Source organism: Trypanosoma cruzi, genomic scaffold, assembly GCF_000209065.1.
Source record: "Trypanosoma cruzi strain CL Brener 1047053516815 genomic scaffold, whole genome shotgun sequence".
Lineage (NCBI taxonomy): Eukaryota > Euglenozoa > Kinetoplastea > Trypanosomatida > Trypanosomatidae > Trypanosoma > Trypanosoma cruzi.
In genome coordinates this window covers 74,008-94,079 of record NW_001849573.1, presented here as the reverse complement: position 1 = coordinate 94,079, position 20,072 = coordinate 74,008, and the positions used below count along the sequence as shown (strand labels likewise).

Below are 20,072 nucleotides of genomic sequence, written 5' to 3'. Positions count from 1 at the left end.
ATCGGTGAGACGGAAGGAAAAGAATGGAACGAGAGGGAGAGGGACGAGGCACAGCGGATACAGCGAGAGAGCGCAGACAACATGAGGAGAGGGCAGCAGGCCCAGCCGCACAGTCCACACACCACGAGACGGCATCCACGCAAGGAAGGCACACAACGCCAGCAGCCACCCACCATGCAGGAGGAGAAGACATCCACCACCATCTCCCCCAGCTCATTCCCGCAGCCCCAGGGAAATGGCCAAAACCCCGCAGCCACCACACAACGCACACGGAGCAAGCGAACCCTCATCCATCCATCACGCGGCACAAAAATTACCTGCCATCCCGCCATCAATGGGACACGGAGCCCAACTCAGCGCAGTCGCACGCGGTGCATCACACCCACAGGAAAATAGACTCGGGGTGCGCTCTCTCTCTCCCCTCCTCCTCACAGCCACGGAAGAAGACAACAGCCGCCACACGCAACCGCCAGCATGCATTGCAAAAGGTGCATTCAAATCCACCGCAATGTGCATCTTGTGTGCCTGTGGTTGTGTGTGCCTGCAGCAACACAAAGCTAAGACGTAGAAAAGAGGGAGCAGAGTATGTGGAGGGACGCACAAAAATGTACAGCGGAGACGCATGGCGGAAACAACAACAAGAAGACCGCTCAAACTCATGACTGCACTGCAGCCCAAGCAGCGGCAATTCACACAATATTTATTGAAAACAAAAAAACGTCCCCCTTCGTCTTATGTAAACCCCACCACACAAAATAATTATAAATGAAAAGAAATCGTCCATTACTGTTCCACACAAATTTTAAAATAAGAAAAAAATCGCCTGGCTGCCGTGTGGCCACACCAAACTGTCTGTATGTATTTTGCCCACAAAAGGAAATTAAAAAGATGGTTGCGTGTGCTTCGACCGTCCGACCATCCGTGTGTCCGCACATCGTTTATATTTCATGGGGTCATCTGCGTGTTGCTGCTCCCCTCAGCCCTCTCATCGGCGCGTGAGTGCGGCCCGCAGAGCACAGTCACTCGTGTGTGTGGGGACTGAGAGAAGCACGCAGACATGACGGCAGTCGCGTCACTCCATCGGGAGAGTGAGCGCAGCAAAAGAAAAAGAAATCATCGGAGGGGGAGAAATGCTCACGAGGCCGACACCGAAGGGTGCGCCACCGCATGAAATAAACACGCAAAGAAAAACAAATCCTTAAAGAAAAACACGGCGGCAGGGTGTGGCTGTGTGTGTGGCGCTGCGGGTGTCTGCCCGCCCTGGCCGCAATAAAAACAAAACAAGAGGGAAGAAATGTGTGCTCCGCCCCACAGGCCCTCGTCGCACGCCCACACGTCGCGGCTCCCTCAGCGCGCCGTTCGTCGCGGCCCCTCCTCATGCGTGCAGCAGGCGAGGCGCACAGGGCCGTCGTCATGAGCGTGTCGGTGGGTGTGCGAGTGGAGCAGTTGGGCGGAAACACACGGCACCCCTCGCAGGAAGAGTGCAGCAGAAACAATTAAAGAGGGAAGAGTAGAAAAGAAAAAAACGTCCATAGTGATTGCCCCCAAAAGCAAAAAGAGGGATGGGGGAGTGAGAGATTGAAACAATAAAAATTAAAAACAGTAAAAATAACACACATAAAGCAATAAAGGTAGATAAAAGTTATTTGAGGTAATAAATTCATTGGCAGGTGTGTCGGTGAAGGGGAGGTCGCAAGTGTCCCACGCGGCAGCCAGTCACTCCTCACAGAGCCGCAAACACCCACAGTCCCAACAGAAGGAGCAGCGATGGCAGCAGTCCGCTCCCACGCACAATGCCGGCATCGCTGTTATTCCCCTGCGACACATTTCCGAGGCTGCTGCTGAGTGCCGCAGCCTTTACTTCGCCGTGCTGTGCATGGAGCTCTTCCTGCCTATCCATCCCTTCCGCCGTTTCCCCATTCGCACCAGAGCTCGCACCCACCTCAGTTGTATCTGCGGGATCAACTTGAGCCACGTCCGTAGCGATAGGGGCATTTGTATCTGCTTTGTCGAGAGTATCCACAGAAGCTTGAGGTGGTGTGTCTCCCTGCATCGCACCTCCAGCTTCCGCTCCCACCGTTGGATCACCATCGGATGAAGAAGCGGCATCCACTTGTTTACTTCCGCCGGGAGAAGCGCGCAACGCCGACTGCTTTACGGACTCTTCTCCCGAAGTCGTTACAGTGGACGGTGCTGATGGGGACGTGCTGCCACCGCCCGCACCCTGATTTTCATTCAACGATTCTTTTTCCGCCAGCAGTGGCCCGGCAGAAGATGACTGCGACAGGGTTCCCTGGGCATTGTCAGGCACCACAGGTGGAATGGGGACTTTATTCGGGTTAAGCGCAGTAATCTCCGCAGTACTCAACGGGCGGTTGTACAGCAGGACGTTCCTCACGGTCACAGACACGTCTTCTTCGCTCCGTGCACTGTTTCCATCCCCTCCAATGTAAAAGTGGGAGATCTCTTTTGAATCCTTATTTCCCAATGCGCACGACACATCCCCACCCACACGCTTACCATCGACGTACGCGGAGCCCTGGGTGCCATTTCTTAGCAAAATCACGACGTGGTGTGTTGTATCCGTCGCCAAAGTGCGGCTTTGATCCTCGGGGGTTCCGCCACCGCACAGCACCTGCCACTTCTTTTCTTTGTCGTTGTACGAAAGCTCAAAAGTTTTTTCGTTTCCTTCACGACTCAGACGCACACCCATCAAAGGAATGGGAGAACCCTCCTTCGGCTCACCGTGGACGGACACCGTCGCCACAAGAGTGAAGTTGTAGTTCGCAAAGTGGTACAGCTGGTTCTCCCCCTGACTGCCAACAGGCCACTCCGCCCACGCTCCCGTGAACTTCACACTGCCCTCATGCAATGTTGCCTTATTACCCCCATCATTGTCCTTCACTGTGGCGTTCACCCCGAGGTACTCGTCCCTCCATGTGCCATTAGAGAAGTTGCCGGACAAAAAGCCAACCAGCCCATCCGTGAGCTTAACAGTAGGGCTGCAGGCAGCGTCAGGTGAGCCATCCTCCTCAGCACTTTTTGAGGGGCACAGCTCGGAGACAAGGTCGTCCACTTTCTTCCACGTCGCCAGCACATCCTTCACCCGCTGCAGCTGCGCAGTCAGACGCACAGACCAAAGACTGTGTGATGCTTCCTCATCGCCCTTCTTCTTCTCGTACAGTGCAATCAACTCCTCCTTCTCATTATCATTATCACTATCTTTACCACTTTTGTACAACAGGGAGCTGGCGGCAGCGTCATCATCGGATACCGGCCCAATATCAACAATGTGCGTATTGTCCGTGAGCCAAAGATGGAGTTCACTCTTTCCATTGTCTTCTTTTTTATCGTCCTTCTCGGAATACACCGGCAGAGTAACGAGCATCACATCCCTGTTATTATCAACATCGCCAATCGTCGCCGTGGTGAACCCGCTTCTAACGGCCTTCACTTCTTCGCCCTTTTTGTTGCTCCACACACGCGAGAGTGTCCCGAGTGCCTCCGTCCACGAATCCCCCTTGTCAGCGGACTCGTACACCCTGCGGCGGCCATCATCACACGCAGTCATCATGATGAGTTTTTTGTCCTTCCACTCCACGACGGAGGGATCACTACAGCCATCGGCAGACATCCCGTTTGACAGCTTCCAACTATTAGCGTCCTTCAAGGTGTATATGAGCAACGAAACGGTTTTTCCATCCTCCTTGTTCTCCTTCTTCGTGCCTTGCACTGGGAACACAAGCGTGCCGTCCTCCGTCTCAATACCCGATCCACCGCTGCCAATTAACTCTGTCCAGGATATGAGTTGTTCGCCAACAGATGCTTGCGGGACAGCGTTGGCATCGCTCCACTTGATTCTTTTGTTATTTTTATCACTGACTTCTCCTTTCACCAGCAAGAATCCCCAGATCTCGGCATCATTCTTCGGAGGAACAACAACAGCTGTCTGGCTGTATTTTCCAACAAGCATGTAAATATCACTTTCCTTCACAACTGTTGTTGGTCGGCTCACATCCACTTTTTTATTGTTTGGGGAAGTGCCTTCCTTCAGTACTTGTGTATACTTTTTGGCCTCATTCATTACTTCCACCGGTGTGTTATCATTTTTTTCCGTGAGAAGTTGGGATGCAATGCCAGTAAAGATATTGGATGCTTCACCTCTTTCCTTGCACTGCGCCTCGGCAACGGCAAACACGTCATTCCCCACCTTCAGGATGCTGCAAACGCCCCACGAGTCCACAGTTTCCTTGTCATCAGTAACGCCCCTCCATTCAAAATTTGGATCCGCCACTGAATCGCTGTTCTCCACAGCGGCTGCAGCACCACCACTGCCGCAGCACATCATCACGACGAGGAGGAGCAGCACCGCAGAGTAGAAGAGATGCCGGGACATGTTGGGCATCCGCCGCTCACTCTCTCCTCCTTCCCTCCTCCTCCCGCTGGATCCGGTCACGCAGCGACGGTTGTGTGTGCGGGGTGCCTTCACTGCAGCAACACGTGAGAGCATATAAATATGTGTGTGTGGGCGGTGTGTGTGCTGTTGTTGGTCCTTCCAGTGCCTTCAAAGTTCACAGTAGCGATTCGTGTTTGGTAATAATTTCCTTCTTGGAGAAGGCAACAGAAAAAAGCGGCAGAAAGGCAGCAAAACAGCAGTGCACACCGCCACCACTCAAAGCAAAGCACAACATCACCGTCCCCGCAGCCATTACTCCCCAGCACCTCTCAACAGCATAAAAAAACTAAGAAAAAAGATGAGCAGCCTCCCAATGGGGGACCGCAGGCCATGGCCCTGCAAACAAGACAAATGGCAGGGGACCACGTGTGCAGTGAGGAGAACGAGAGTTGCACTGCAACGACGCAGCGGCGTGATACCCCGTTGGGAGCATCGATGCAGAACAGCACAGCGCGTGCAGGAAGAGTTGCTCCTCCCGCTGAGCAGAGAGGAAAAACAGCCTCAGCAGCCCAATGATGAGAGGTCGCCTGCACCTCCTCGCGGCACCTGCAAGCTCGACAGACACAAAGTTGCAGACGACGCTCTGCTGCACGCATTGCGGCCGTCTCATCCTTCACAACGGCAATCGCATCCTGCGGCACCACACGCCGCAGCGGATGCGCACAGTCTCCGTCTCACTCCCTCCTTTCCCTCTCCCTGAGAACTCATCGGTGGCCGTGGCACACCCACCAACATGTCAGAAAGCAATTGTTTTTCTTCTTCCCTCAAACGTCGCACAGCAGCACCGCCAAACGAAGGTCACTCCTTCTTTCGCGGATTCTCCTCAGACACGCCTCCCGCCACATGCATCAACCCACAGACACGCAGTCCGCAAACGTCACGCTGCTGCCCCGCATGATGGAGCCGCACACACCAACACGGCGCCCCGCTACTCGGTGCAAGCAGCGTCTGGACACACAAAACAGGTTGCCCCAGTCAACGACAGCCCCCTCCAAGCAGTGAGGCAGGACTCGTCAGTAACAATCAAACAATCAGCCCCTCGTCTCCTTCTTCCGCCATGCACGAGGTTCTGCCTGCCACATGCATCATCCATGACGCCCGGGCTCTCAATCAGCACAGAAGGCGGTATGCTCCCCTCGACTCAACGAGAAGCCCATTGAAGATTCTCAACCAGTCGTCTTCAAGGGCTGTGCATGAGGAGCACCACGACAAAAATGCACAGGAGCTTATATGTAAACCTCCCAACTCATTCCACGTCAATAAGCAGTGTGGCACCGTGCCTGAGCTTCACAACAATTTCGGCTGGCGCTTCCCTGAGAGGCCTCCCATAGACACCGCACGTGGTCACAATAAAGAAAAATCAACGCCTCCAGTCCCACCGTCATTCCGCGGTGGATATCAAAGCACAATCCAACAAAATGCCGCAAATCATCGCATATTTCACACAGACCATCGACAGCTTACGCGGCAAATGCACAGCACGAAAGAAGAGTCATGCCCACAAACCTCAGCCAACGACAGAAGAGCTAGTGGGTGCTACGTCCAAAGCCATTCTTTGTGAATGCAAATGATAATAGCACAAAACAACGTGAAGCGCCAGTCGGGCACCACATATGGGCCACAGACACACCCACCCACCCATTCACTCTTCCTCCTCCCAATGGCGTGGTCCTCCTTCACTTCCGCAAACACGCCTGTCCCTCAGTCATGCGAGCCTCAGACGCAAGCACTCAAGTGGCGTTTCGGCAATCCAAAACTCAGCACCTCCGAATGGCAGTGGAAATGCTCGCAGAGGCCACACGGCTCCTCAACGCAGCCTCAAGCCCCCCTCACGACTTTGATGCGATGGAGAGGAATACAGTCGGCTCTCGTGTCACAGAAGACGGCCAATGGGAGCGCTGTCCACATGCAGAAAATGCCGAGGTTTGAAACAGAGTAGAGAGGAGGTTCGCAGAGGGTGTCACCTGCCACGCCTGACGTGCGTCGTCTCATTCGTGCAACAGAGAACCAACGACACGGTTGTTGCGGTGCCTGCCCGTGTGTGCACCTCACTCTCGGGCCAATGAACGCCTCAGGGGACATCCTATCGAGAGCAAGCAGCTGGCCGTGCAAACAGCACCAATTCTTGCCAACGTCCCAGCGGCCGCTCTTTTTGGCGAGGCTCCGCTCTCCTTCTTCCTTGTCTCCCGTGCACCATCCTCGTATGAAATGAAAACGCTCTCCACGACAGGTGTCGTCAAGTGCCTCCAAAGCATGAAAAGAATATCTACAGGGGCCGCTGGCCGCATCCTAAGTTTATAAATAACAGAAACCAAACAAGATAGGAATAAGAAATGAATGAATGAAATAAAAATGGGGATTCACCGTATCCTCAAGGTCTAGCAACAAGTAAGTGTACATTTATGTATGCATACTTTGTTAGTCACCATCGTGACCCAATCACTCTATTCGGATTAGACATATATATATATCTATGTGTGTGTATTCATAACTTACGAAGTGGCAGACTTTGGGCTCCTCCAGCCACAAGAACCCGCCGCAAGGGTGTGAACCAAAAAAAGGGAACGGGTTGGAAAATAAGAAATAAAAAGTTAATAAAAAATCCTTCCTGCCATTATCGTCTCCCTGCTCCCTTCAATCACCGTCTTCCAAAAGTATTCATGCGATAGGAAAAGGGTCGTACAGAAATATCTCCGTTTTCCCAGGACATATTCATTTAGGCGGCCAGGCTCTCCCGTGAGCATCCTCCTCGCAAGCTCCTAATAAAAACATAAAGATATATTTCTGTACGATCCTTTTCCTATCGCATGAATACTTTTGGAAGACGGTGATTGATGCAACCAAAGGAACCGATAACGTCAAGACGAATGGTTTAATTCTTTTTGTTTTTACCATCCCAGTAGCCTTCTTTTTTAAGTCCCCACCCTTGCGACAGTGTCTTGTGGCTGGAGGACCCCGAAGTCTGCCCCTTCGTAAATAAGAAATATATTTATATATTTATATATGCATCCTATCCGGATGAAGCGTTCAACATGTCACGTGAGTGGGGCCACCATAATGCACAAATATATAAATATGCGGAGCAAACAGCGAGGATTTGGCGAACCCACTGCCTCTCCATTGACTCATTCTTCCTTTCCGTCGTATTTTATTTCTTTAGGAAATTTGAGGATCCGGCCAGCAGCCCAGAAGAAAATTTCTTCCTTTCGCTTTCCTGTTTGCGTGTGTGCCACAGGCACGGTTTGATTCAACTGGCATTGGCGCCTCCACGCCATCACATCACTCTGCCACCGCATTTGCGGGGCAATTTAGTTTGGGCATCCAGAGCACACACACACACACACACACACACATCCGCAGCAAAACCATAACTTGCATCCTCCCATCCGCAGTCAAAATGCCCCGCCATTGAGCCACAAAGAAACAAGGACAGGGAAAATTAACTTAAGTTCTCTCTTTATTCGTGGCTGCCACGCAAGCAACAGCAGTCGGGAAAACAAGCGGGAAACAAAAGTGAACAAACAGTTACAACAGGGAAACACCCCATTCCTTCTTTTTCACATTATCTGCCAACGGTGCACGTTGTCTGCGAAATTTGGTGCGCAAGACGGAAGGGGGTGCGGCCCCCGTTCGGTGAGCAGAGCGTTGAAAGCCGTGTTGCGCACTCGCGCCGCCTCAACCTCACGCCCTGAGAGGAATAAAAAGGGAAGAGGAAGGAGAGACTCCTTCAAACCCTCTCCAACGCTTCTTCTCTAATGCCGTGTGGAACAAATAATGAAGACAGGAGAGCCAAGACACACATGTGTATAAATGCACACATAAATACATGCAATGCATATATTATATATGCGGTATGCACAATTATCCCTCTTTCCTCCTCCCTATCCTCCTATGCATCATTTGTTTGTATTTCCTTACCATCCCTCTCGACCACGTTTACTCCCCTTCCAGACTGTGTACACATATTCGGTCCATCATTTCCCACTCCACGTTACCTTCATTCCTCCCTTCTATTGTTGTGTGATCCCTTCCTTTCCTCCGTCCTGGTGAAGAATAGATGGAGAACTCATCCGCCGCGCACACACACACACACACACACACACACACACACACACACACACACAGGGAGAGGGAGGGAGAACCGCCGTGCAGTCCCTCCGTGGCCCCCATCCCTCCATCGCCGCGGAGGGAGGCAGCAGCCGCACACAGCACCGGCATCGCTGAGGGGAGCGGCGCCGCCGCAGCGCCCTAACAGTGCATTTGTGCCTGTGCCTTGCCATCCGCACCCACAGCAACAAAATACAGAAGTGAAGGGCATGCCAGCACACAGCCACAAGAGGAGTTCGACGGCTGGGCCACAGCCGGGGCGGTGGGTGGCGTCCCACACTCACAAACGGAGCACCGCGCGCACCGTCCGCTCCCCTCCGAGTGCGCTCAGCAGGCCGCGCTCAGTCACCATCGTGCCATCGCAGAGGGGAGCACAAACAATCGTCGTCGCGGACCATCGACGCCTCTAGCAGGAAAGAAAGCAGAAGAAATGGGGACATGCCATAAGCACAGCCGACAGCGGCGGGAAACGGGACAAGAAGACACAAAGTAACAGTCAACACGGCAGGGACAAAAACATATCCGCAGGGAATTACCAAAAAAACAGGAAAAAAATGAAACGAAAAAAGGATGAGACTTCTGCAGGGCTCACAGGAAAAAAAAAGAAAAAAATAGAAAATTGATTCGGCAGGAATTTCATGTGCCATGCAGCCAAAGACGATTGGGTACTTGCACACATTACCTGCAGAAACGAAAAATGTAATAATAAAGGGATCGCATTATTCCAGCAGCCCACACAACATCCCTCACACTTCATTGCGGCATCCGGCCTGTTCCTCCAATCCTCCCTTCGTGCAGTCCGTGGGACGCACAGCAATGAGGCCGGCACCGCGTGTGGGCGAAAACAAAAGCAAAGAGGGGAAAACAATTTGCTCATTACAGTGTGCAGCAACCGAACATTACGCAAAGAAAAAACAACAGTACTTACTACTCCAGCTGAACTGCAGTGAAAAAACATTAAAAAGACATTAAAAAGTAAAAACATTGAAGAAATAAAAGATAAGTAAAAAAGCGCGGGCAATGCGGCATGTATTCTCCGTGAGGAGCCGCGGATCCACACCCCGTGGCTCACAGCCTGCCACGACCCAAACAAAATCCCAGAAGAAGCAGCAACACAAAAAACACGCACACACGCACGGTGTTGTTGCCGCTTAAATCACGCAGTGTCAATTTCACGTCGTTGAGAGAGGCGAGACGGTCGTTGGGACTCACGCCGCTCCACACCCTGCGAGGTGACTGTTTGTAATGGGATTCGTGTCCAGTGGCATTGTGCCCATTCATTTCTCTTCTGTAATATCCCCAGCAACGCGCTCGCTGACGCTGTCAAATACTCGAATCTTCTCGGGTAGTGTCGTAGCCGCTTCCCTCGTCGGAATGGGAACCCTGTCCTTGAGTGCACGCATCGCAGTGGAATTCAGTGGACGGCTGTACAGAAAGACGTCCGTCACCGTCAAATGAGATTCGTGCCCACCGCACGCGCCAAAGCGAACCCTCTGGACATCAGGTGGCCTCCCGCCTGCTAACAGCACCTCTTCCCCCAGCGACTGACAATCAATGTGCACAGAGGCCTTGTTGCCTTGCAGCATGAGTGCCACTTGGTGTTCTTTCCTCGGCTCCCAAGTGCTGCTCCGTGTTGTTGTCTTGCCTTCGATCGACGTGTACCACGTTTTATTGTGGCTGCACGACAGTCCCATGGAATGATTGAACGCAGTGTCCGCCAGCATCGCAGTCAGTGGAGGAGTGCTCCCACTCGGTGTCACTTCGATGGTCACCAACGCCACAAGTGTGAAGTTGTGGCTCAAAAATACATGACGTACTTCATCACCCCGAGTGTTCACAGGCCATATTGCCCTGGACTCAAGTCCCGTCACTTGTAACCCATCGTTGTCCTTCACTGCATTTGTCACCGTTGCATTCAGGCAAAGGTACTCGTCGTTCCACGTGACATCACTGGACGCACCGGACAAAACTGCCACCAGACACGCCGTGGGTGTAGACAAACTGGAGAAGAAAGTGTTCTTTTGCGCCCAATTACTGAGGACGGACTCGATTGCACTCAGCTCCTCCGTCGGGCGGGAAAGTGAAATGACACGGCCCTCACCAATGCCCCTCCGTTGTAAAAGATGCAAACTGCCATCCGATTCGCAGCATTTTCCACGGCAACCGGTCCAACAGAAAACGTGCGGTTGCTGTCCGTGACCCAAAGGCAGAACGCAGTGGTCCTTTTCTCCCCCGAGGCATACCCTCTCTGAGTGCACAGCATGACCTTCCTTCCCTCAATGGTCGCGGTGATGAGGGCATCCACACGCAGGCTTTCCTTCTGCGAGACTCCTGATCGATTTTGACTTGGTCCACACGCCTGAGAGTGTCCCGATGGCCTCCGTCCACGCTGTCCCCATGTCACGCGACGCCTACACCCTCTCGCCACTCTCTCAGTCAACAACCATATGAAGTGATCCCTCCCACTCGGTGACGCGGGGTTAAGGCATTCCGCAGGGGACATGCCCTCAGAGAACGCCCTGGCACTGCCGCTGTCCGTCAAGCGAATGATCATGGAGCAAACGTCTTCCGCTTCATTCTTTGCCATCAGAGGAAACACAAGCGTGCCATCCTCCATCACAACACGTGAGCCACCAGAAGCAATGAACTCCGTACAGTCACCTTCGTGAGAAGCAGAAGAGATCAGTTTCGAGAGTGGTTTGGGGTCGCCACATTCGATCCGTCCACTCCGCTTGCCACCCGTGGGATTCGTGGCATCGCCCACGAACAGCTTCGGCTCCAAGCCGTCCTCTCTCCGGCACCCACCTTCGTAGGACACATCAGAGCCTCCCGCAGGAGGAAAAACTCCGTGGCCCTTCGTGATTGTTGTGCGGCGGAGCACAACACCCAAAATCTCCTCTCCCTCCGCTGCACCAAGCACAGTGTGTGCCCTCCATGCATCCTTTTATTGACCTCACCAACAACAGTGGACCAATTCCACACAGAGTCAATGTACCCCGCAACAAGATCAGAAGAAAAGGGCTTACTTAATTGAGCACCTTGATATTCGGCATCCATGTGACCCTCGGCAAAAGCACCAATTACTCCACCAGCACTGACGAGGGAGGGTAAACGAAATGAATCCCTCGTCGTAACTGGAACAATCCCATCCTTCGGCTGCACCAGCGTCGTCTGCGGAACAAATAGATCGACTCCCTGCAGTAACCCAACATTTATTAAACCACTCATCGCATCATCAACAGGATCCCCTGCGGCTCGGTGACAGGCGTGGGCCTTCTTCCGGGTGGTGTCGGAGTCACTTTTGTGTTCCGAACAAAGGCAAACTCAGGCCTCGTCACGGACGTGTTGCCCTCCGTGTTAGATGCGGGACTCCGATCAACGGTGTTGGGTCCGTCAGCCGCCGCAGACTGTCGCCAATCCTCGTGTTGACGTGACGTCTCAGCATTAACTTGCGGCGCAGTTGTCTCGCCAGAATTTGTGTGTTCCTTCCCTTCACGGGGTGGCGGCAACTGACAGATGTCCGTCCGGTCAGCATCGCCACTCCGTGCAGGCGGATGGATGGTTCCATCGGGGAAAATTGACGCCACCACAATTCATAAGGGCCGGCGTATTTATGCGTCGTCACATTCATCGTGAAGGCAACGGTGACTCCCTCTTCCGTTGCACAGCTGGCAGCACAGTTGCTACATGTGTGCACCGCATTGGCCACATGGCACACAGCACCCAGCTCACCATTCCTGCCATGCATGGGCACAACAAAGCCACTGAAAGTATAATTCTCACACTGAGCCTCAGCACCGGCAGCAGAACACTTATTCCACGCCCACACACCCACGCACGCGATAGCTCAGGCTGCCGTCACTCGGAGCACACGACACATCCACCGGCACAACCACTGGACCCACATGAAAGGAGACTCGGGCTGGGCTCCCTCTCTCCCTCCTCATGGCCACGGAAGAAGACAACAGCCGCCACATGCAACTGCCAGCATGCACCACAAAAGGTGCATTCAAATCCACCGCAATGTGCATCTTGTGTGTGTGTGGTTGTGTGTGCCTGCAGCAACACAAAGCAAAGAAGTAGAAAAGAGGGAGCAGAGTATGTGGAGGGACGCACAAAAATGTACAGCGGGGACGCATAACAGAAACAACAACAAGAAGACCGCTCAAACTCATGACTGCACTGCAGCCCAAGCAGCGGCAATTCACACAATATTTATTGAAAACAAAAAAACGTCCCCTTCGTCTTATGTAAACCCCACCACACAAAATAATTATAAATGAAAAGAAATCGTCCATTACTGTTCCACACAAATTTTAAAATAAGAAAAAAATCGCCTGGCTGCCGTGTGGCCACACCAAACTGTCTGTATTTATTTTGCCCACAAAAGAAAATTAAAAGATGGTTGCGTGTGCTTCGACCGTCCAACCCTCCATGTGTCCGCACATCGTTTATATTTCATGGGGTCATCGGCGTGTTGCTGCTCCCCTCAGCCCTTTCATCGGCGCGTGAGTGCGGCCCGCAGAGCACAGTCACTCGTGTGTGTGGGGACTGAGAGAAGCACGCAGACATGACGGCAGTCGCGTCACTCCATCGGGAGAGTGAGCGCAGCAAAAGAAAAAGAAATCATCGGAGGGGAGAGAAATGCTCACGAGGCCGACACCAAAGGGCGCGCCACCGCATGAAATAAACACGCAAAGAAAAACAAATCCTTAAAGAAAAACACGGCGGCAGGGTGTGGCTGTGTGTGTGGCGCTGCGGGTGTCTGCCCGCCCTCACCGCAAAGAAAACAAAACAAGAGGGAAGAAATGTGTGCTCCGCCCCACAGGCCCTCGTCGCACGCCCACACGTCACGGCTCCCGCAGCGCGCCGTTCGTCGCGGCCCCTCCTCATGCGTGCAGCAGGCGAGGCGCACAGGGCCGTCGTCACGAGCGTGTCGGTGGGTGTGCGAGTGGAGCAGTTGGGCGGAAACACACGGCACCCCTCGCAGGAAGAGTGCAGCAAAAACCAATTAAAAGAGGGAAGAGTAGAAAAGAAAACACGTCCATCGTGATTGCCCCCAAAAGCAAAAAAGAGTAATGGCGGATGAGTAAAAGATTAGGAAACAAAAAAAGAAAAAGTTAAGAAAATAAACCATTAAAAGATGAAAGAAACTCACCAAGCCCCGAAGGAAGCAAAAAAACAAGGGAAATAAACACAAAAAACAAGTAACAACAACAACAGTAGAGAAAAAAAGAAAAAACAAAAAAGAAAGTAAAAACACAAAAAACAAAAAACAAGAAGCTGCAACGAATGGCTCCTGTGTTCATGCATTCACACACAAAAATGCGTCCACGCAAACAGTTGTGGGCGTGTCGTGCATACGAGTGTGTCTGGGATGCGTGCCAAGTGACAAATACGGGGAGCAGCAAAGCGGAGCACACAGCAGCGCAGCTGAATCAAATGAAGCAAAACACAATTATTATTTTTTATTATTTATTTACATCGGACCAACGTGGACGCACACATAAATCCACGTGGCTGAGTGCTGGAACGCACAGCCCGCATACAATTCTTCAGCCAAGAGCGGTGTACGCCAGCGCGGATACGGCGAGCAGCAGCGAGGCACACACACCCACGCAGAGCTGCTGAGGCTGCCGTCGATTTCGCGCAGACGTGACGGTGCGCGGGTGGTCGTCGTCGTGGTTGGCGCCTCTGTATTCCTGGCCGTATTAGTTGGTCCCTGTGGCGCAGTGGTGTTTGTCGTATTTGGCATTTTGCTCTTCCGACTTGATATCTGTGCCTTATGATTCTCATCGCCTTGTGTATTTTACTGCTTCCTTGTATTTTGTGCATCTGACATACCGGTCGCACCTTGTGTGTGTATGTGGAGGCTGAGTTGCCAAACCTGCTGGCTCTGGATTATCGCTAGCCGAACTCAGTGACCCTGGAGGAACTCGTGTCTGTCCAGTGATGGCTGTGCCTGCTTCCTTTGGCAACAAAGGTCCTGGACTTCTCAAACCCTCCTCGCTGTCTCTCCCACTCTCTGTCTGTGGCACACCGGTCTCCCCACCATATGGCCGTAATGCACCAGGCATATTTTTGTAGGATCCGGTTTCCCTAGCTCAGGGCTGGGAGGACGGCTGTTATCATTATTATCGTCTCCTGTCGCCGTCACGCACACGAGCAGCAGCAGCAGCACAAGAGCGCAAGGACCAGCACGGCGCCGCACCGTCACCATCGCAGTCATCATCGCCCGTAGTGGAGTCGCTGGTGTCAGTCAGCTGATCGGTGAGACGGAAAGGAAAGGAATGGAACGAGAGGGAGAGGGACGGAGCACAGCGGATACAGCGAGAGAGCGCAGACAACATGAGGAGAGGGCAGCAGGCCCAGCCGCACAGTTCACACACCACGAGACGGCATCCACGCAAGGAAGGCACACAACGCCAGCAGCCACCCACCATGCAGGAGGAGAAGACATCCACCACCATCTCCCCCAGCTCATTCCCGCAGCCCCAGGGAAATGGCAAAACCCCGCGGCCATCACACAACGCACACGGAGCAAGCGAACCCTCATCCATCCATGACGCGGCACAAAGTTTCCTGCCATCCCGCCATCAATGGGACACGGAGCCCAACTCAGCGCAGTCACACGCGGTGCATCACACCCGCAGGAAAATAGACTCGGGGTGCGCTCCCTCTCTCCCTCCTCCTCATGGCCACGGAAGAAGACAACAGCCGCCACACGCAACTGCCAGCATGCACTACAAAAGGTGCATCCAAATCCACTGCAATGTGCATCTTGTGTGTGTGTGTGTGTGTGCCTGCAGCAACACAAAGCAAAGAAGTAGAAAAGAGGGAGCAGAGTATGTGGAGGGACGCACAAAAATGTACAGCGGGGACGCATAACGGAAACAACAACAAGTAGACCGCTCGAACTCATGACTGCACTGCAGCCCAAGCAGCGGCAATTCACACAATATTTATTGAAAACAAAAAACGTCCCCCTTCGTCTTATGTAAACCCCACCACACAAAATAATTATAAATGAAAAGAAATCGTCCATTACTGCTCCACACAAATTTAAAATAAGAAAAAAATCGCCTGGCTGCCGTGTGGCCACAACAAACTGTCTGCATGTATTTTGCCCACAAAAGAAAATTAAAAAGATGGCTGCGTGTGCTTCAACCGTCCGACCCTCCATGTGTCCGCACATCGTTTATATTTCATGGGGTCATCTGCGTGTTGCTGCTCCCCTCAGCCCTCTCATCGGCGCGTGAGTGCGGCCCGCAGAGCACAGTCACTCGTGTGTGTGGGGACTGAGAGAAGCACGCAGACATGACGGCAGTCGCGTCACTCCATCGGGAGAGTGAGCGCAGCAAAAAAGAAAAAGAAATCATCGGAGGGGAGAGAAATGCTCACGAGGCCGACACCGAAGGGTGCGCCACCGCATGAAATAAACACGCAAAGAAAAACAAATCCTTAAAGAAAAACACGGCGGCAGGGTGTGGCTGTGTGTGTGGCGCTGCGGGTGTCTGCCCGCCCTGGCCGCAATAAAAACAAAACAAGAGGGAAGAAATGTGTGCTCCGCCCCACAGGCCCTCGTCGCACGCCCACACGTCGCGGCTCCCTCAGCGCGCCGTTCGTCGCGGCCCCTCCTCATGCGTGCAGCAGGCGAGGCGCACAGGGCTGTCGTCATGAGCGTGTCGGTGGGTGTGCGAGTGGAGCAGTTGGGCGGAAACACACGGCACCCCTCGCAGGAAGAGTGCAGCAGAAACAATTAAAGAGGGAAGAGTAGAAAAGAAAAAAACGTCCATAGTGATTGCCCCCAAAAGCAAAAAGAGGGATGGGGGAGTGAGAGATTGAAACAATAAAAATTAAAAACAGTAAAAATAACACACATAAAGCAATAAAGGTAGATAAAAGTTATTTGAGGTAATAAATTCATTGGCAGGTGTGTCGGTGCAGGGAGGTCGCAAGGTGTCCCACGCGGCAGCCAGTCAATCCTCACAGAGCCGCCAACACCCACAGTCCCAACAGAAGAAGCAGCGGCAACAGTCCGCTCCCACACACAGTGCCGGCATCGCTGTTATTCCCCTGCGACAAATTCCCGAGACTGCTGCTGAGTGCCGCAGCCTTTACTTCGCCGTCCCGTGCATGGATGTCCTCCCTTTTCTGCCCATCCGTCCCTCCCACCGTTTCTCCACTCGCACCAGAGTGCGCACCCAACTCAGCTGTCACTGCGGTTCCATCGTGCGACATGGTTTCAGCGGTAGGGGCATTTGTATCTGCTGTGGCGGAAGTGCTCACTGACGGTTGTTGTGTTTCATCTCCCTGCACCGTGTCCACAGCTTCGGCATCCACCGTTTGGCCTCCCTCGGACGAAGAATCAACATCCACATTTGGATTTCCTTCGGGATATGTTCCCGACGCTGACTGGTCTTCGGATTCTTTGGCTGCTGGGAAATTCGTAGCTGTAGATGCCGCTGACGTGGATAAAACGCCACTCCCCGCATTTTCACTTGTCCTCAACGGATCCTGTTCAGTCCGCTGTTGCCCACCAAGACCAGACGGAGTTGCAGCCTCCGGCGTAGCTTGTTTACTTGCCTCTGGAGGAGTAACCTCCACTGTTTTTGCTTCTCTTGCTTCTGGAATAGAAAGTTTTGTGTTAAGCGCAGTAATCTCACTGTCATTCAACGGGCGGTTGTACAGCAGGACGTTCGTCACAGTCACAGACACGTCTTGGATCTCTGAGTCGCCTTTTTCGTCTCCATCCCCTCCAATGTAGAAGTGCGAGATCTCGTTCGATCCCGTAGTTTCCAATTTACATTGTTCATCCCCACCCACACGCTTACCATCGACGTACGCGGAGCCCTGGGTGCCATTTCTTAGCAAAATCACGACGTGGTGTGTTGTATCCGTCGCCAAAGTGCGGCTTTGATCCTCGGGGGTTCCGCCACCGCACAGCACCTGCCACTTCTTTTCTTTGTCGTTGTACGAAAGCTCAAAAGTTTTTTCGTTTCCTTCACGACTCAGACGCACACCCATCACAGGGACGCTGACACTCGTCGGCACACCGTTGATGGACACCGTCGCCACAAGAGTGAAGTTGTAGTTCGCAAAGTGGTACAGCTGATTCTCCCCCTGACTGCCAACAGGCCACTCCGCCCACGTTCCCTGGAACGTCACTCCGCTGGCATGCAATGTTGCCTTCTTACCCCCTTCATTCCCCTTCACTGTGGCGTTCACCCCGAGGTACTCGTCCCTCCATGTGTCATTAGAGAAGTTGCCGGACAAAAAGCCAACCAGCCCATCCGTGATCTTAACAGTAGGGCTGCAGGCATCTTTAGGTGAGGTACTCTCCACAGCGCTCTCAGAAGGGCACAGCCTGGAGACAAGGTTGTCCGCCTTCTTCCACGTCGCCAGCACATCCTTCACACGCTGCAGCTGCGCAGTCAGAGGCACAGACCAAAGACTGTGTGATTGTTTCCCATCGCCCTTCTTCTTCTCGTACAGTGCAATCAACTCCTCTTCCTTATTATCACCATCTTTACCACTTTTGTACAACAGGGAGCTGGCGGCAGCGTCGTCATCGTTCCAGGATACCGGCCCAATATCAACAATGTGCGTATTGTCAGTCAGCCAAAGATGGAGTTTGCCCTTTCGATTAACTTCGTTCTTACTCGAATACACCGGCAGAGTAACGAGCATCACATTTCTGTTATCTTCAACACCGTCAATCGTCGCTGTGATAAACCCGCTTCTAACGCCACCTTCACCCTTTTTCTTGCCCCACACGCGCGAGAGTGTCCCGAGTGCCTCCGTCCAAGACTCCCCCTTGTCACCGGACTCGTACACCCTGCGGCGGCCATCATCACACGCAGTCATCATCATGAGTTTTTTGTCCTTCTCCCCCCACTCCACAACGGAGGGATCACTGCAGTCACCGTCAGGAACCTCCTTCGATAACTTCCAAGTATTAGTATCCTTCAAGGTGTATATGAGCAGCGAAACGGCCTTTTGTGCTTCACCTTCCTTTTTCGTGCCTTCCACTGGGAACACAAGCGTATCATCATGCATCTTAATACCCGATCCACCGCCGCCAATCAGTCGTGTCAAAGCTACTTTTTCTTTTTCAACAGTAGAAATGCACGGGACGCCAGAGGTATCTCCCCAAATAATACTGTCACTGCTCCCACCACCAGCCTTTCCTTTCACCAGCAAAAGTTCCAATATAGCCGCGTCAGATGCAGTCTCATGAGAAGAAGCGTCATCTGCACTGCTGTATTTCCCAACAAGCATGTAAATATCATTTTCCTTCACAACTGTTGCCGGTCGGTTCACATGTACTTTCGTTTCGCTTTGGGAAACAGCATGGTCATCTGGTTGGGAGGCGCATTCCGCTTTATCGGATGGACATTCCACCAGTACTTGTGTCTTCACTTTACTCGCATCCAACTCCTTTGTTTGCCTCCTATCCAATACCAGGATCTCCGAGGCAATCCCAGTAAAAACCTTGTCATTCTCCGTGCACTGCGCCTTGGCAACGGCAAACACTTTACCATTCACATTAAGAAGACTGGGAGCATAGAGCGAACCCACTTTTTCTTCTTCTTTCTTATTTCTCCAAACAAAATGATTTTCCGGTAAAGATCGTGGGCCTTGCGCCGGTGCATCAGCTTCAACACCACCAGTGTTGCAGCACATTATCACAACAAGGAGAAGGAGAAGCAGCGCGGAATTAAACACACGCCGGGACATGTTGAGCCTCTGCGGCTCACTCTCTCTTCCTTCCCTCCTCCTTCCGCTGGATCCGGTCACGCGGCGACGGTTGTGTGTGCAGGGTGCCATGACAGCTGCAGCAACACGTGAGAGCATATAAATATGTGTGTGTGGGCGGTGTGTGTGCTGTTGGTCCTTTCAGTGCCTTACAATCTCACAGCAGCCTTTAGCGTTTAGCCTTACTTCCTTTCCCTCTTGTGTGTGAGAAAGAGAGAGAAGAGGAGAAGGAGTGAAACAGTGAGCACCGCCACCCAGAGTGAGTGGCATCATCCCCACCGCAGTCACTCCCAACAACAACAACTCACGCACACAGACACACGGAACGAGAAGGAAGAACAGTGCACCGGGAACACACAGCGACTGCCACCAGCAGTAAAAGCCACAGCGGGTATCTTGCGCTTCCGCCACGCGTCAGCACAAACCGAAAAACGCCCGCGCACAAATCAACCGGCAGAATGCAAAAGACAACAGCCGTCCTTTTCAAAGCCCACGCGCTCTCGCCAGTCATTTTACTGTTCACCCTTCCAGAGCACCCTCCAACACACATCACCCCATAGAGGCAAAGAATCCCTGACCAAAGTATACACAGCATAGGAGATACACATTCGCACGTGCAGCTGGACGAGAAGCAATCCGCACTTGTCCCAGGCTCCTTAAGCCACACCACCCAATCGACTGCACGCCTGCAACGTGTCAAAAAATAAATCGCAGGCTCCCATCCTCCCTCCTCGCAAGGGGCTTCACAGCC

General features: G+C 52.7%; 2 protein-coding genes and 2 pseudogenes across 2 annotated transcripts, besides 13 other annotated features; all 4 read right to left on the bottom strand.

The window, feature by feature from the left end:
• Positions 1-3,951: part of a sequence feature (areas not merged during assembly with more than two copies in the genome that could not be assigned to a particular haplotype) that runs on past the window's edge.
• Tc00.1047053510693.270 (trans-sialidase, putative) lies at positions 1,724-4,510 on the bottom strand (the record flags this gene model as incomplete). The annotated part of the gene is made up of 1 exon (XM_815570.1): positions 1,724-4,510. One exon carries the CDS (start codon positions 4,508-4,510, stop codon positions 1,724-1,726), a length of 2,787 nt encoding a protein of 928 aa, XP_820663.1.
• Positions 3,952-4,774: a sequence feature (heterozygous, non-Esmeraldo-like haplotype).
• Positions 4,775-8,433: a sequence feature (areas not merged during assembly with more than two copies in the genome that could not be assigned to a particular haplotype).
• Positions 6,939-7,217: a mobile genetic element.
• Positions 7,239-7,649: a mobile genetic element.
• Positions 7,430-7,461: a sequence feature (AT_rich).
• Positions 7,784-7,809: a microsatellite.
• Positions 8,434-9,229: a sequence feature (heterozygous, non-Esmeraldo-like haplotype).
• Positions 8,535-8,580: a microsatellite.
• Positions 9,230-20,072: part of a sequence feature (areas not merged during assembly with more than two copies in the genome that could not be assigned to a particular haplotype) that runs on past the window's edge.
• On the bottom strand, positions 9,772-11,880 carry Tc00.1047053510693.260 (annotated as a pseudogene).
• Positions 13,663-13,845: a sequence feature (T-rich).
• Positions 14,020-14,045: a sequence feature (AT_rich).
• Positions 14,118-14,795, bottom strand: Tc00.1047053510693.251 (annotated as a pseudogene).
• Positions 15,346-15,365: a microsatellite.
• Tc00.1047053510693.240 (trans-sialidase, putative) lies at positions 16,550-19,420 on the bottom strand (the record flags this gene model as incomplete). Its single annotated transcript, XM_815569.1, has 1 exon — positions 16,550-19,420. One exon carries the CDS (start codon positions 19,418-19,420, stop codon positions 16,550-16,552), a length of 2,871 nt encoding a protein of 956 aa, XP_820662.1.